Raw genomic sequence first — 14,830 nt, 5'->3', positions numbered from 1 at the left:
TGATATCATGAATAGGTTGAATCCAGAGTCAGTTTTAACTTCTGCCTCTGACACATACTAGCTCTGTGAGTATGAGCAAGTCAGTGAGCTTTTCATTAAGTGTCTAATGTACGCCAGACTCTGTGTTAAGATACAAAGAAAGACAAAAAACAGTTTCTGCCTTCAAGCAACCTAAAGTCTAATTACAAGTGATTTCCTGATCTGCACAAGAGAAAGGAATTTCCAAACTAGAAATTCCTATAGTAATAAAATCACACATGTGCCCACCCTGCTCTCACCATCACCCTAAAAAAGATTTAATGGAATTCAGTAGATTTCTTAATTCCTTAGATTGTGCATTCTTGTCATAAAAATAAGCCATAATTCAATGTGACCATATCCTAATTTGTTTTACTTAGGAAATGGGAAGACATGATGATCTTTGGTCTTTGTTCTACATGTTGGTGGAGTTCATAGTTGGACAACTGCCTTGGAGAAAAATAAAAGACAAGGTGAATTTAGAAATTGTTATGTTGATTGTTGGGTGGAAAGAGAGGTAAGGATCTTCCTGAAAAATAGCCTCAATTAAAAATTATTTTCCAGTATTATCCCTCTATGATGAGTTGAATTGGAGTTCAAATTATGATTATTAAATGAGTGTATATAGAACAAATATCACTTTATGTGCAACTAATTCCTCTGAATTGATTTCTGATTTGACCTCTGAACCAGTAGCTTTTATATTTGCTATCTGCCTTTGTTGTTTGATTTATAAACAGCTCATTTACATTATTAGATTATGATATTATTTGAAAGAGAGCCATGGAAACAAAGAAACTTCTTTCTGTGTTGACAGGAGAAATTAGGCCAAATTTAAGATGATTTCTAGTCTTTCTTCTTGAAAGCTATCAATTCACTTGGTGCAGACTTCTTGTATTTAGTGGTATAGGAGGCATTATTATATATATAAGACTTACAAAAGAGTTTAACCTTTTGGTTCTGCATTGTAATTTTTTAAAAAACAGAGTACATCAATTTTGTAATGATCCCTAATCTTATTTAGGCCTTAATTATCTATGTATGATCTTAATCCTTAGTATATACCTTTGAGAAAATCAGAGAGAGGCTCTGAGGGTATAATTGATTAGAAGAATTTATTTTGGTTTCTTTTTTTTATCATTTTCCTAGGAGCAAGTGGGTTCTATTAAGGAGAGATATGACCACAGACTTATGTTGAAACATCTTCCTACAGAATTTAGCATCTTTCTGGACCATATCTCCTCTTTAGATTATTTTACTAAACCTGATTACCAGGTAAGCATTCATTTTCCTTGTTCATGGATGGTCTTTGTTCTCTCTGTTTTGACCTCAGTTATCTAAGCATTGTAATTTCAGTGGTATTCATTGTTGACCATAGTGTTATATAAATCTATTTTAGTGCCTTTTGAGGAATATAAGGTATTTAGCTGTCTAATGTAATAGTAATGGATTTTTCCCTTCCTTTTTGAAATACTTCATCATGCTTTTGGGTTTGTAATTTATTATGACACAGATTGTATTGTATATGCTTTATAAGATGACATATAGAATTGCTGACAATCTGCATAAATGCAAATCATTTGGTTCATTTGTTCAGTTGGGGGAATTGTCCAGCTGTGTTACCAAGGACCTGAAAGCTGCATATTGTTTATACTTATGTTATAGGATGATCACTGAAGATTATTGGCTCCATTCTGTCTGTGATCCATCTGCTTCATTTACTTAAAGGATGGAGTTAATGAGGTCAGGAGTTCACTTCCTAAGGCTTGAGTTGTTTTAGCCATAGATTGCACCCCTAACCAGCTGTCCTGCAGATGAATTCTGTTGATAAGAGGTAGATGTGACTAGTTTAATGCAAATGTGTTACTAGGTTTGGAAAAATTATTCAAGGTACATGTTCTATTATAAGTCATATCATATTATATATTCATATGCAAAGAATAGGACAAAAACTTAAACAAGTAATACAAATTTGCTCATATTGTTAATTAGAATCTATCCTTGAGCCTGATTAAAGTAAAAAATGCTATTGCCTTTGTCTAGTCAAAAGCCTGCTGATAATAGTTTGTTTCTATAGTAATGTTAATCTGGTTGTACACACTAATTGCTTTTCTTTGTATTTGTATGACTGGAAAATTGCAGTTTCTGGAAGAAATCCAAACAATTGTTAAAGCCAGATGATACATTGTGAATTTAAAGGCAATAGTTCATGATTTTATTTCTCTGTATGTGTCTTTTGTGGTTGAATAACTGTATTCTAGGAAAAAGTAAGGTTCCCAACTGATCTGTGATCTTTTAAAAGAGGAAGAAGGGCTAATAATCAGTCAACAGGCATTTATTAAGTTCTTACTATATGCCAAGAACTTTACTAAGAATTAGTGATATAAAGAAAGGGGAAAAATAGACCTTACCAGTAAGGAGACATGCATTCTAATGGAAGACACACAGGTAAATCTCCAGATATATACATAGGAAAGACTTCTTACCTTTAGAGGAAGATGAATCTTAAAGTTCAGAAAACCAAGAGGTGAAGGTGATGAAGCAGGGTGTTTTAGGCATGTTAGACATCCAGTGCAAAGACACAGAGATAGAAAATGGAGTAGTATTTTTGAGGAATCGCAGAAAATGGAGCACTTTCTTTGAGGAATTGCAAGTGACTAGATCTTAGGGTGCATGTAGGGAAGCAAAGTATACTAGCAATATAGTAAGGGGCTATGTAGTAAAAAAATGAGAGGTAACAGAAAACTATTGGAGCTCACTGAACAGGAAAATGACTTGGTCACACTTTGCTTAATAAAATCATTTTTGTAGATGTATAAAGAATGAATTAAAGTAGAGGAGAGAGATGAGAGAGAGAGAGAGAGACTCAGTATTAGACTGTTATAATAGTTGAGGAAAGAGATAATGAGAACCTTAACTACAGTGCTGGTAGTGTGAGTTGGGATATATGAGAGGTGTTACAGAGGTGTGAATGACAATATTTGACAACCATTTGATATGTGGGGGAAGTGAAAATGAGGAGTCAAGAATAATACTGAAGGTACAGATGTAGGTTACTAAAAGGTTGTTGGTGTCCTTCATGGCAATGGGAAAGTGCAGAGGAAGAGTGGGGAGAAAAAGAATGAATTTTGTTTGTGACATGTTGAGTTTCAGAATTTTATAGGACATTTATTTTGAGATGTCCAAAAAGTAGTTGATCATGTATGCTCAAGAGAGAAAAAGGCAAAGGAATGAGCATTTATTAAGCATCTACTGTATTCCAGGAACTTTAAACACTTTCCAAATATTTCATTTTATCCTTACAACAACTCCAAGAGGTTGGCTTTATTATTGTCCTTGATTTTGAGATGAGGAAATTGAGGCAGACAGAGGCCTGCCAAGTCACATTGCTCATAAATGTCTCAGGCTAAATTTGAACTCAGGTCTTCTTGACTGCACATCCAACAGTGTCCATTGTACAACCTAGCTCCCTGCACATAGACCAATCTAGGAATCATCATCATCATAGAGACGATAATTGAGTCTATGAGAGCCAATGAGATTACCAAGGGAGAAAGTATACCATATTTTGCCTTTTGCAAAATGAAAAACAATACCAGGACTGAATCATTGAGGGACACCCATGGTTTGTAATTGAGATGTGAATGAAGAAGCAGCAAAGAAGCCTGAGAAGGATCAGTTTGTGAGGGATAGAAAATCCTATCCAAAAATGACTGCTCAGAGACCTCTCGAAATAAAAAGCAGAAAAGTTGTTTATTTAATTAATTCTCATGAGAATGAGCAATTCCATCGCGAGGAGGGAAAGAGAGAGAGCTCACGGTAGAAGGGTTAAAGAAGGGGATAAGGTATACAGTTTTTATAGGTTTTAGATACAAAGGATTACATCATGAGTTGGAGAACATTAAGAGATAGCCCCCCCCCCCCCCCCTTAATTGGATGTTATTCGTGCCAAAAACAGCAGATTCCTAGTTCCAAGAGGAACCATACATCAGGCAACTAATTGTCCAGATGTTGGTAACTTGAACAGCGATAAATGTCATCATTCAAGGTTAAATACATATGTCTAAAATCTAAGTACATATTGGCTACCACTTAACATACTCCCGCAGGTCACAGAGACCTAGAGAAACTAAAACATAGAAGAGGAATTTAAATGTCGTTGGAAGTTCTTCACCTTATCTTTACTACATGCAGCTGCTGCAAGTTCTTCAACTACACACACACACATACACACAAGTTGAATACAGAACCACAAGAGAACAGTGTCACAAAAGCCTAAAAAGGAATGAATATCCAGGAGGAAAAGGTATTCGTTGAATACTGCAGAAGGGACAGGAAAGATAAAGACTGAGAAAAAGTCCATCATCTTTGGCAGTCTTGAGATCTTTGTATCTTCCAGAGAGGGCCATTTTATTTGAATGGAAGTCAGAAGCCAAGTTACAGAGCATTTAGATAGAAGAAAGGAAGAAGATGGATTTCGGTTAAATCAAGGTCCAAGGAATATTGTTTGAAAAGTTTAAGTATATTTGACAATTTCCTTAGATGATTAAGAACAAAGGGAACACTAAGAGTATAAAGGTTAGTATAAGAATATAAGGTTTTTTTCCCTTTGTACAATTTTACTTGGACATGTCACCAGCTCCCATGGATTCAGTTACCATCTTGGTTGATGATTCTCAGAGCTACTTGTCCAGTCTTAACCTTTCTCTTAACTTCTAGACTTGAACTTCAGCTGCTTGTTAGACAAAAAAAACTGGACATTTTATTAGCATTTCAGAACTTAACATTTTTGCTGAATATAACAGCTAGGAAATATGGCATTCAGTAATCAAGACTGATAAAAAAAAAAATTTAAAGTAAGAAGGATGGCAGATCCTTAAAATGACTGACATACTAAATATAAGATTAGAATGCCTAAAGCTCAGAGCCCACATCATATTGCTTTATAAGACAATAGTAGTAACTTGACTTAAGCAAGATATGACTATCATATCCAATCTCTTGAGCAGATCATTTCCGTTATCTGTAAAGCATGGCTTTTTAGTAGCAATAGGGTTAATTATCAGTAGTGAGATCTTAAAGTAAGTCTAGCTTCATTAAAACAATACTTCCTGCTACTTAATTGGAGGAATATTTGTATGAGGAGAATACATGTGTACTGCTGTCCAGTCACTTGAAATATGTATGCTATACATAGCATAGCCAAGAGAAATGTTTTAAGAATGCATGGGTGACTGAAGTTACACCTCACAATTTGCAAATTGGCAAAGATAATAAAAGATAGGAATAATCAATAAGTAGAAGAAGTGTAGGTATTTTGGTACATTGTTAGTGGAGCTATGAATCAGCACAATCATTTGGAAAGCAATTTGGAATTATGCAAATTAAACTAGCTAAAATGTCTATATCCTTTGATTCAGAGATTCTACTATTATGCATATTCCCAAGGGATAATTGATAAGAAGATAATAATAATGACAAGAAAGTCCCCATGTACACCAAAATATTGATAGCAGAATTTTCTGTAGTAGCAAAGAATTGGAAACAAAATAGATAACCATGGATTGGGAAATGATTAAACAAATTGAGGAAGTAATGCTATATTACTGTAAGAAATGATAGATGTGATATATAGAGAGAAGCATAGAATGATTTACACAATCTGATGCAAAATAGAATAAACAGAGACAAAAAAAAAAAAAAAAAAACTAATATATACACAGTGAGTACAACAATGTAGTAAACAGAAAATAGACCCATTATGCAACCAAAAATGAATATGGCCAAATTGTAAAGCATAGCTTGAAAGAAAAAATAAGAGAAGACAAACTCATTCACTTCTTTGTAGAGGTGGAATGCCCATAGGTATGTACATTTCATATATTTTCAGAGGTTTTTAATGTATTTTGATTGGCTTTGCTGACTTCTTTGTCTCTTTTTCCTCACTTTCTTTTAAAATATTTGTTTATATGATGGTTTTTCCCTGCGATAGAGGAATACTAGAAGAAATCTCAGTGACTAAACTCCCTCCTAATATCAGGAAAATTTATTTTTACAAAGAATACATGGATGTTAATATTTTTAAAAAGTTCAATTAAGTACCATATTAGAAGTTCTGAAAATCAGAAAAGGAATTAACAAAATGAAATTTTAAATAAATAATAAAATAAGAGGTCTGGGTTTTTTTGTTTGTTTTGTTTTTTGTTTTAATGCGAGAGTGGGACTTCTGGACAGGATGACTGCCTAACAGAGAGAGAGTCCTCAGGTCCCATATACCTACTCCAGCAAAAAAAAAAAAAAAAAAATCTAAAAATCACAATAGATGAAATAATGACACAGAAATACAATGCGAAACTATAGTAAGTGACTTCATCTACCCCAGGAAGTACATAAAACATTGGTCAGTATTCCATAGGCATTAGAGAAAAGCCAGGATTAGCTAAAATAAATTAGCTAGCTGACCAGAAAGGCAAGAAACATTTGAAGCCTTCAAGGCTCTATATTTTAAGCCAATGAAAATTGAGGGCTCTCCCAGGAATCCTGGGGAATGGAAAGGAGAGGAGAGTCCCACAGTATGAATTAGTACCAGTTCTGGTATCAGCATTTAGGCTCTGACACCCAGGGTCTAGGTAGGGGCTACAAGATCCCTGGTACTCTATCCTGATAGCACCATAGAGAGCTGTTTGAAGTTTTGAGCTCTGGGGAATAGAAATAGAGATGAGAAAGAGGGAGAAGATTGCTAATCCTGGGAAGTGGAAATCAGCAAAGGAATCCAAGAAACCAAGATTGAGAGCAAATAAAGCCAACCACCCCACTCAAAAGCATAGCAGAAAGCAGATCCTAGCCTGTCACAAAGCTCCAATTCAAGAAATGAAGCTGGAGAGATGAATAAACCAAAAAGATAGAAACCATTCTAACTCCCAAATCCAATCTAAAAGGAGAGAATAATTCCATAACAATTGCAAATAAAGACTCAAAGGAAAAAGTAGATTTTCCATAAGGTCTACATGAATACTAGAAGAAATAAAGCAAGTGACAAAAAAAGGGAAAAAAACCCGAGAGAGAAGGAAAGAATTAAAAGGAGAATAAATAGCTTAGAAGATAAAGTGGTAAACTTTACTCAAATTTTAACAGACACGTAAAATGATAGTAAACCAAACAAATCATAAAGTAATGAGATATCAAGAAATAGAATAAAATCAAGAGATTGAAAAAATAGAAGAACATATATAAGGTACCTGCTATCAAATATAACTGACTTAGAAAACAATTTAAGGAAAAGTAATTTGAGAATCATCACTCTGTGAAAACCACAATTTTTTTTGCGAGATATCATATTGATAAGGTCTAGATTTAGGGAACCAAAATGATATTAGGGTTTCTAGTGGTCAGGGAGTTAAAGGATAAGGTCTAGTGGCAGGCTCAGGGTTCAGGGAACCAAATGGAGAGGTTTGGCTCCCTTGCACCCCCTTGGGATTCAGCACAAGGTTAGGGAATTTTGGGGACTCCCTTCCAGCAGTGCAGAGATTCTCTGTAAAGGAATTTATAGACCTAAAAATCTAGATTGATAAAAGAAGTTTATTATGGGGATTGGGAAATTAGGTTAAAAATCCTGACAAAGAGGCATAAAGTCTAGGTAGGGAAATGGGTGAGGGTAAAGAGAGGATAACACTGGAAAAGAATATTATTCCAGCTGGCAGATCTATGGAAAATGGAGTTTTGCACTGAGGATGCAGTTCTCAGTGGACAGAAAGTCCTAGCAGCAAAGTGAGCTGCCAAGGTCTGTCTTCAAAGGACTTTAGTTGATGGAAGCTATTATATTGAGTGTCTTGGTGGGGGCTGGGACAGCCTAAGTTGGCTCATTGCTGGGTTTCAGCTTGAACTGGAATTTGAATTGAATTTGTGAGTTTCAGGATTGAACCGACCCCACTTAGATAATGGAACTGTTTGTCCTTTGGGCGGGGTCCCTCATTGAGGCAGAGTTGAAGGAGATTTTCTCCTTCAAGGATTTTTAGAGTTTTGGGATCCCCTCTTCAATATTGTGAGAAATTATAAATGAAAACTACCCCAGTCTTTTAGAACCAGGGAGCAAAATGAAATTAGGGGAAAAGATCCATTGTTTGCTTCTTAAAAGAAACCAGCTTTTCATATAAAAGCAAAAATACTACAATGAATCAAAAATAAAGTGTTCCAGTACTAAAGAAACATTGTTGGAATCCTATGAGACCTAGATTTTGGAATAACATTCCAAAAGGCAAAAGAAATATGTTTATAAATAAAAGTAACCACCTTACAAAGCAGAATATAATCCTTTTTTGGAGCAGGGAAGAATAGACCTTTAATAAGATAGAGGATATGCAAGCATTCCTAATGAAAATACCAGGGTAGAATAGGAACTTTCAAATGCAAACATTTCTGTATTCTCCAAGAAAAACCTAGAAAGGTAAATCCTATCTGAGCGATGGGAAAGGTTTGTAGAAATCATCCCATTCAATGGGAAAATAGGTAGCAATAGGAAGAAAGTTTAAAAAGGATATACTAGGGAGGGATTCACACACATAACAAACTTCTTTCTTCATCAGAAAGGGAAAAATTAAAAAGGGACCACAAGGGGGACAGAAAAACAAAGAATTGTAAACAGAATGAGGTTGCCTATAAGTTAAGGGATGGCTAACAAAATTGTGCCATATGAATGTTATATAATTATTGAATTATATGAAATAACAAGAGACAATTTTAGAGTATCTTGGGAAGTATGAACTGATGTAAAGTGAAATGAACAAAATCAGAAGAATAATGCATACAGTGACAACAGCATTGTAAAGAAAAACAACTTTAAAAAATTTCAGTTGATCAAAGTGATAACTAACCATTGTTCTAGATCTGTCACCCATTCCATGACACAGAGGTGGACAGTGCATCGGAGATAAACATTTTTAGACATGGCGATTATATAGATAGCCTTTTGTTTGGCTATGCTTATTTGTTATAAGCTTCTTTTTTTCCCCTTCTGTTTTAATGATGGGGTTGATGAAGTTTAGATTTAGGGAACCAAAATGAAATCAGGGTTTCTGATAGTCAGGAAGTTAAATAATAAGGCCTAGTGGCAGGTTTGGGGTTCAGGGAACCAAATGGAGAGGTTTGGCTTCACTGCAACCCCTTGGGATTCCGTGCAAGGAGAGACTCCCTTCTGGCGGTGCAGAGGTTCTCTGTAAAAGAATTTATAGATCCAAAAAGCTATATTGATAAAAGAGGTTTATTATGGGGATTGGAAGTAAGGTTAGAAATCCTGACAGAGAGGCATAAAGTCTGGTTAGGGAAAAGGGTGAAGATAAAGAGGATGGCACTAGAAAAGAGTATTCCAGTGGACAGAGGCCCTTAGCATCCTAAGCATAGCATAGCTAGCATGTTTGGAACCTCTGCAAAGAGAGGGTTTTAATTTGCTCTTTTATGGCTACAAGCTGAAGGGGACTCCAGGGGTGGAGTCCCAAGTTGGCTCCTTGATGTCTTTCAGCTTGAGCTAGAATTTGAATTGAATTCAGTGAGTTTTAGGACTGAGCCAACCCCACCCAGATAACAAGGATGAAACTGTTTGTCCCTCGGGGCAGGGTCCCTTACAGAGGCAGAGTTGAAGGAGATTTTTTCCTTTAAGGATTTTCAGAATTTCGGGATCCCCTCTTCAGGGTGAATTAAATAGGAGAGATAGTAGTGGTGAAGAAAAAAAAAACTAAAGGAGCAAAAAAGATGGCTGTTGAAAAAAATTCTAAATATACAGAGGAATACAGAAGGTAGTTAATTAAAAAGCACAGACAAGCAGGATAGTTTGAAAAGAATGGGCTGGACTTATATGTGTATTTTTTAAAAGCAAGATGTATGCAATAGAGATTCATGTTTTCCATAAGTAGTCATCTTATATTCTGTTTTGCATATGTTAATATTAATGTTTTCTCATTTGGTTAACAAAAAAATTAAAAGAAATATGGGGGGAAATGACATCAAAAAGAATTTATAACAATTGAAAATGGAATAATAGAAACTATTTTACCTAGTTATATACCAAAAAACTGATAACTTTGCTAAACTGGATGATAATCACAAAAATATAAATGTATCTCTCTGAATAGAATAAAAAATAGATTGTTTAATAACCTAATATTAATGTAATAAGGATTCTGTGTCTCTCCGATCTTTGTGGAGGGTGGGCCACCTGGCCTGGGGAAATCCACACCCACCTGAATCTCTCTTAGGAAAAATACCTGGTCCCCACAGGAATCTCCCACTCCCACTTGATCTGATAATCACTTTGGTCTGAAAAACAATCACTATCCTTTATTGAATTGAAAATTAGTCCCTCAAATTCAACTGGAGAGTACTCCCTAGCTCCAGGCCATAAAAACCCAATATAATCAAAGGCAGAAACAACCACACCTTGCTAAAATTCCTTTCTGGATGTGGCCAGCTGGGAAGTTGTTTCTCAGTAGAAACCCATCTTTGCCAAAATCTACCTTTATTAAATTCCTTTGGAACTAGCCCTCCAGGAACTTGTTTCTCAGTGCAATAAACATTTTTTTTTTGCCAAAAAACCTCACCTGCATTGGAGACTGCAAGCAAAAATCTACGACACCAGGCTGGAGATCTCTCACCCCTCATTTCTCACAATACCTAAACCAGAATGAGGTAAAGCCGATAAAAAAACATTAAAAGCTAATACTAAAATGTTACTACTAAATGTTACTAAATATACTAAATATGTTAACTAAAATATTAGCTACAACATGTTAAAAGAAGACCAGGTTGGAATTATACCAAGAATGTAGAGTTTGGTCAGCATATTAAAAAAAATGTAATGTTAAAAGAAACTGAGCAAGACAGAGATTAGAAACCAATTCAATAATTTATTAAATGGAGAGAAATACTGGGACCAATGGATCCCAGGGCTAGACGAGACTATCATCTCAAAGGGTCTAGCCCCATCGGGACAACAAGCCTTTTATGGAATTACAAGAACATTGACATAATGCAGAGACCTAGGTGGGGATAACCTCATAGATGGAGGTTACTGATATTCTAATGACATTAAGGAATGTCTATAACACCTTTATCTCAACCATTAAGAGGGGATGGTCATAACCTTAAGGCAGAATACGAATTAGGACAAATGGAGGAACTGATCACCCCATTAAAAGTGATTTTTAACATTACAAAAACACCTAAAACTTTAGTAGAATGTATTAATAACAAAATTATTATTAAAATTAATTAAATTATTAATTAAAAGTACATGATTACATTATTACATGCTAAAAAGATCTTTTGATAAATTCAGTATCTGTCTCTATTTTAGTACATTAAACTGGTAAGAATAAATGATCCTTTTCTTAATATACTTAAAAATCTGGACTTGAGACAACATTTTTAAAGAAGAAAAACAGAGGCCTTTTCTTTAAGGTTAGGGAGATAATGTCTATTATCACTACTATCATTTGACCTTATCTGATGCTAGTTAAATTCAATATTGTTCATGGATAAACAACTTGAAATAGTGTAGCTTTTTTGTAGATTGTTGAGATACAATAGTACTAATTATTCCAACATAATTATCAGCAAAACTCTGACTTTGAGTAAAGGCATCAAGAACATCAATCTAAGGAATATCAAATTTTATGAATAATGATTATAAAACAGTCTTTCTGGGTGTATAGTATGAAAAGAATCTTTAGCATTATTTATAAATATTAAGCACCTACTATGTGCCCAGGCACTGTGCTAATTATTGGGGATATAAAAAAGAGGCACAAGAGACATTTATAGCATGATCATTTTAGACAATTAGTATGGGCATTATTTTTGAATGCTAAATACAACTGTATTTTATCTAAGACCAGAATTCTTTTATGGTCTATTATTTTCCATTCTTTCTTTTGTATCTTTTAGCCTCTAATTTCTTAATTGATTTTGATGGAGTCTTTAATGTAAAGAGTTCAACTTTCTAATAATAATTTCTTTCTCTAGACTACCTCTTATAATCCCAAATCAATTTTTGATTACTATGCAATTTGCCTTTCTACATTAGTAAAATGAGGGTGTTGAGCTGTGACAAATGAGAGTTGAGAGATACCCTAATAGCAATGGGGTCCCCAGGTCGGTGTCACAGGTTTTTGCAAAAGAATTTGCAGTCCAGATCTGCATGTGAGGTTTTTGGCAAAAAAAAAAAAAAAAAAAGGGGTGGGGGGAGAGGATTTATTACACTGAGAAGTTCCCTAGTAGGCTCTTCCAAATATGAATTAGCAAAGGTTTGGGGTTCAAAGTCGTTTTTTATTAGCCTTCTATGCTTTGGGGCTAATTAATTAGCACCAAATTAAGCAATTAAGGGCTAATTTTCAAATCAGTAAGGGTTGTGATTGTTTCCCAGACCAAAGTGATTCACAGATTAATTGGAAGTGGGCGATTCCCTTGAGAAACCAGGTAGCTTTCCCAAGGGAGTTTCAGGTGGATGGAGATTATTTTTAGAAATTTCCTCCAGGCCAGGTGGCCCACCTTCCACAGAGATCAGGGAACATAGTTCTATTACATCATTCCATCCTCAAGCAGTCACTTCAGATTTATTTGGGACAAAGGATGGGAGGTCTCATCTTCTGGAGGTGCTTCGAGCTGACAAGAGTCGGAAAACTGTCCTTAGGTTCAATGGGAGTTCAGACCAGAAGGAGAAGTATGAGATCTGAAGATGGCAGCTGCAACATCTAGGGGATATTGAGTATCCAAGTCATTTGTCCCATGATGTCCCATGACCTTCAAACTGAATGAATAGTTGGAAGTTCATAACTTGGAGCCTGGAGGAAACAAATCTCACAAATAGCTTAAAAGTGGGATGGCATCCAGGGTGGAGATGGTGACATTTGGAAATGGGACCTTTGCAAATAATACATCAGGTCCCATCTATGGGCTGCCCTGAGGATGCTGAAGGCCCATCCAACAATCCTGAATGCCCCCACGAGCTCCCTAGTTATTGGCAGGGGCCACAGAATGATAAAGAAAGTTGGAGAGAAAATGCTAGGAGCAGAGTTCTCATCCTTGGAGTGGAAAAAAGTAAGGAAGAAGACTAGAGTGAGAGAAAGGATACAGACAATTTCACCCTTCTTTTTCCAGAGTGTTTTCAGGGAGCCTACGGAAGAGTAGCTTCAGGTCCTCTATGGGTTCACAGGAATATTCTAAAATTTCTGAGGGACAAGTAACAGAAGCAGCATTTTTAATTCTAGAAATGAGTCTAGCTGGAGGACCCTTCCAGTTTGACTGATGTTGGAGTAGTCAGAATGACCTCATATGGTCCTTTCTACTTTACTCCTAGAGAGTCAGCACCTTGAGGCTTCCAAGATTTCAAGTATACCATGTCTCCGGGATTTATAGGGAAGGCAGTCTGAGTATGAGCCCTTCTGTAGGTTTAGGGAAATAATCATTTGCGTATTCGAAAGGGCCTTCTGGACTGCACCCTGCAGTGTGACAAACTGAGTGACTAGATGCTGTTCTGGATCTACAACAATGTCAGAGATGAGGAAAGGCCTCCCATACAGAAGTTCAAAGAGGCTCAGTTTAGTGTTCTCTTGAGGTGAAATGCAGACTCTTAAGAAGCCCTAAAGGGAGATTCTTCACCCATTGCTCTCCAATCTCTAAGCATAGTTTAGTGAGGACTCACTTTTTCTCCACCTTCCCCGAGGCCGGAGGAGGCCAGGCAGAGCAGAGGTGGTAGGTGATTTTGAGGCTTTGGCTACATTTTGGATTACCTGGGAGGTGAAGGCCGTGCTATTGTCACTCTGTAAGGAGCTAGGTAGGCCAAAGCGAGGTATGATCTCTTTTAGCAAGTACTTTGATCCCTCCTAAACTTTCTCAGTACTGCAAGGAAAAGCTTTTACACTATTAATAAAGGTGTCAGCAAAGATCAGAAGCAACTTGAAACTTCTGCAAGGGAGCATATGTGTAAAACCTATTTGCCAATCTTCCCTTGGGTTTGGGGCTAGCTTGCAATAACTGTAGAATTTCTCTTGTATATTAATAGGAGAATTCTTTGCTGTCAAAAGTCCCCTTTCTTTCCATATAGCCTCATGAGCATGCAAACTATGAAAAGCATGTTTGGAGTCTGTATAGATATTCATTCTCGTTCCCTTCCCCAGTTCCAAAGCTCTGGTTAGGGAAATGAGTTCAGCTTTCTGGACAGAAGTCCCTGTAGGCAGTGGCTTAGCTTCTAGGATTCCATTGAGGGTCACTATAGAATAATCTGCCTTTCTTTCCCTATTTTAAGAAAACTGGACCCATCTGTAAACCATTCACCATCTGGGTTGTCAAGAAGAATGTCCCTTAAGTCAGGTCAACTGGAATAGACAGAATCTAAATCTTCCTCACAATTATGAATGATGTCTCCCAACTGAGTGTTGTCAGAGAGCAAGGTGGCAGGATTAAGAGTAGGACATACCCAGAGAGTCAGGTCAGGGGTATCTAGTAGGAGAACCTGATATCTAGTAAGCCACCCACTAGCAAGTCATTGATAACCTTTGGTTTCCAAAATGCTCTGAACTCGGTTAAAACCTCCAATAGCTGCCCTAGGGTGAGTTTTGAGGCTTCTTCAATTAGAAGGGCTGTAGCAGCCACTGCTCTAAGGTATTAGGGCCATCCTAGGGAAATTGAGTCCAGTTTCTTTGAGAAGTAGGCAAACTGGTCTGGGATCAGATCCAATAGCCTGAATTAAAACCCCCAGGGCCTGGACCCACCTTTCATCTATATACAGAGTGAAAGACTTTTCTAAATTAGGTAGAGTCTGGGC

The 14,830-nt window shown here is 36.3% G+C and overlaps 1 protein-coding gene across 4 annotated transcripts in view; it reads left to right on the top strand.

Annotated features, from left to right (window-relative positions):
• Window positions 1-14,830, top strand: part of TTBK2 (tau tubulin kinase 2) — a 221,075-nt gene that overhangs the window by 142,246 nt on the left and 63,999 nt on the right. For all 4 annotated transcript variants that reach the window (XM_031952168.1, XM_031952169.1, XM_031952167.1 and 1 more), the window contains 2 exons: window positions 399-491; window positions 1,168-1,293. In XM_031952168.1, coding sequence (XP_031808028.1) covers window positions 399-491; window positions 1,168-1,293 — 219 coding nt within the window. The remainder of the gene's footprint in view (window positions 1-398; window positions 492-1,167; window positions 1,294-14,830) is intronic.

Source organism: Sarcophilus harrisii, chromosome 2, assembly GCF_902635505.1.
Source record: "Sarcophilus harrisii chromosome 2, mSarHar1.11, whole genome shotgun sequence".
NCBI lineage: Eukaryota > Metazoa > Chordata > Mammalia > Dasyuromorphia > Dasyuridae > Sarcophilus > Sarcophilus harrisii.
Note: the sequence above shows the minus strand (reverse complement) of the source record. Positions and strands in the feature narration are given on the sequence as shown.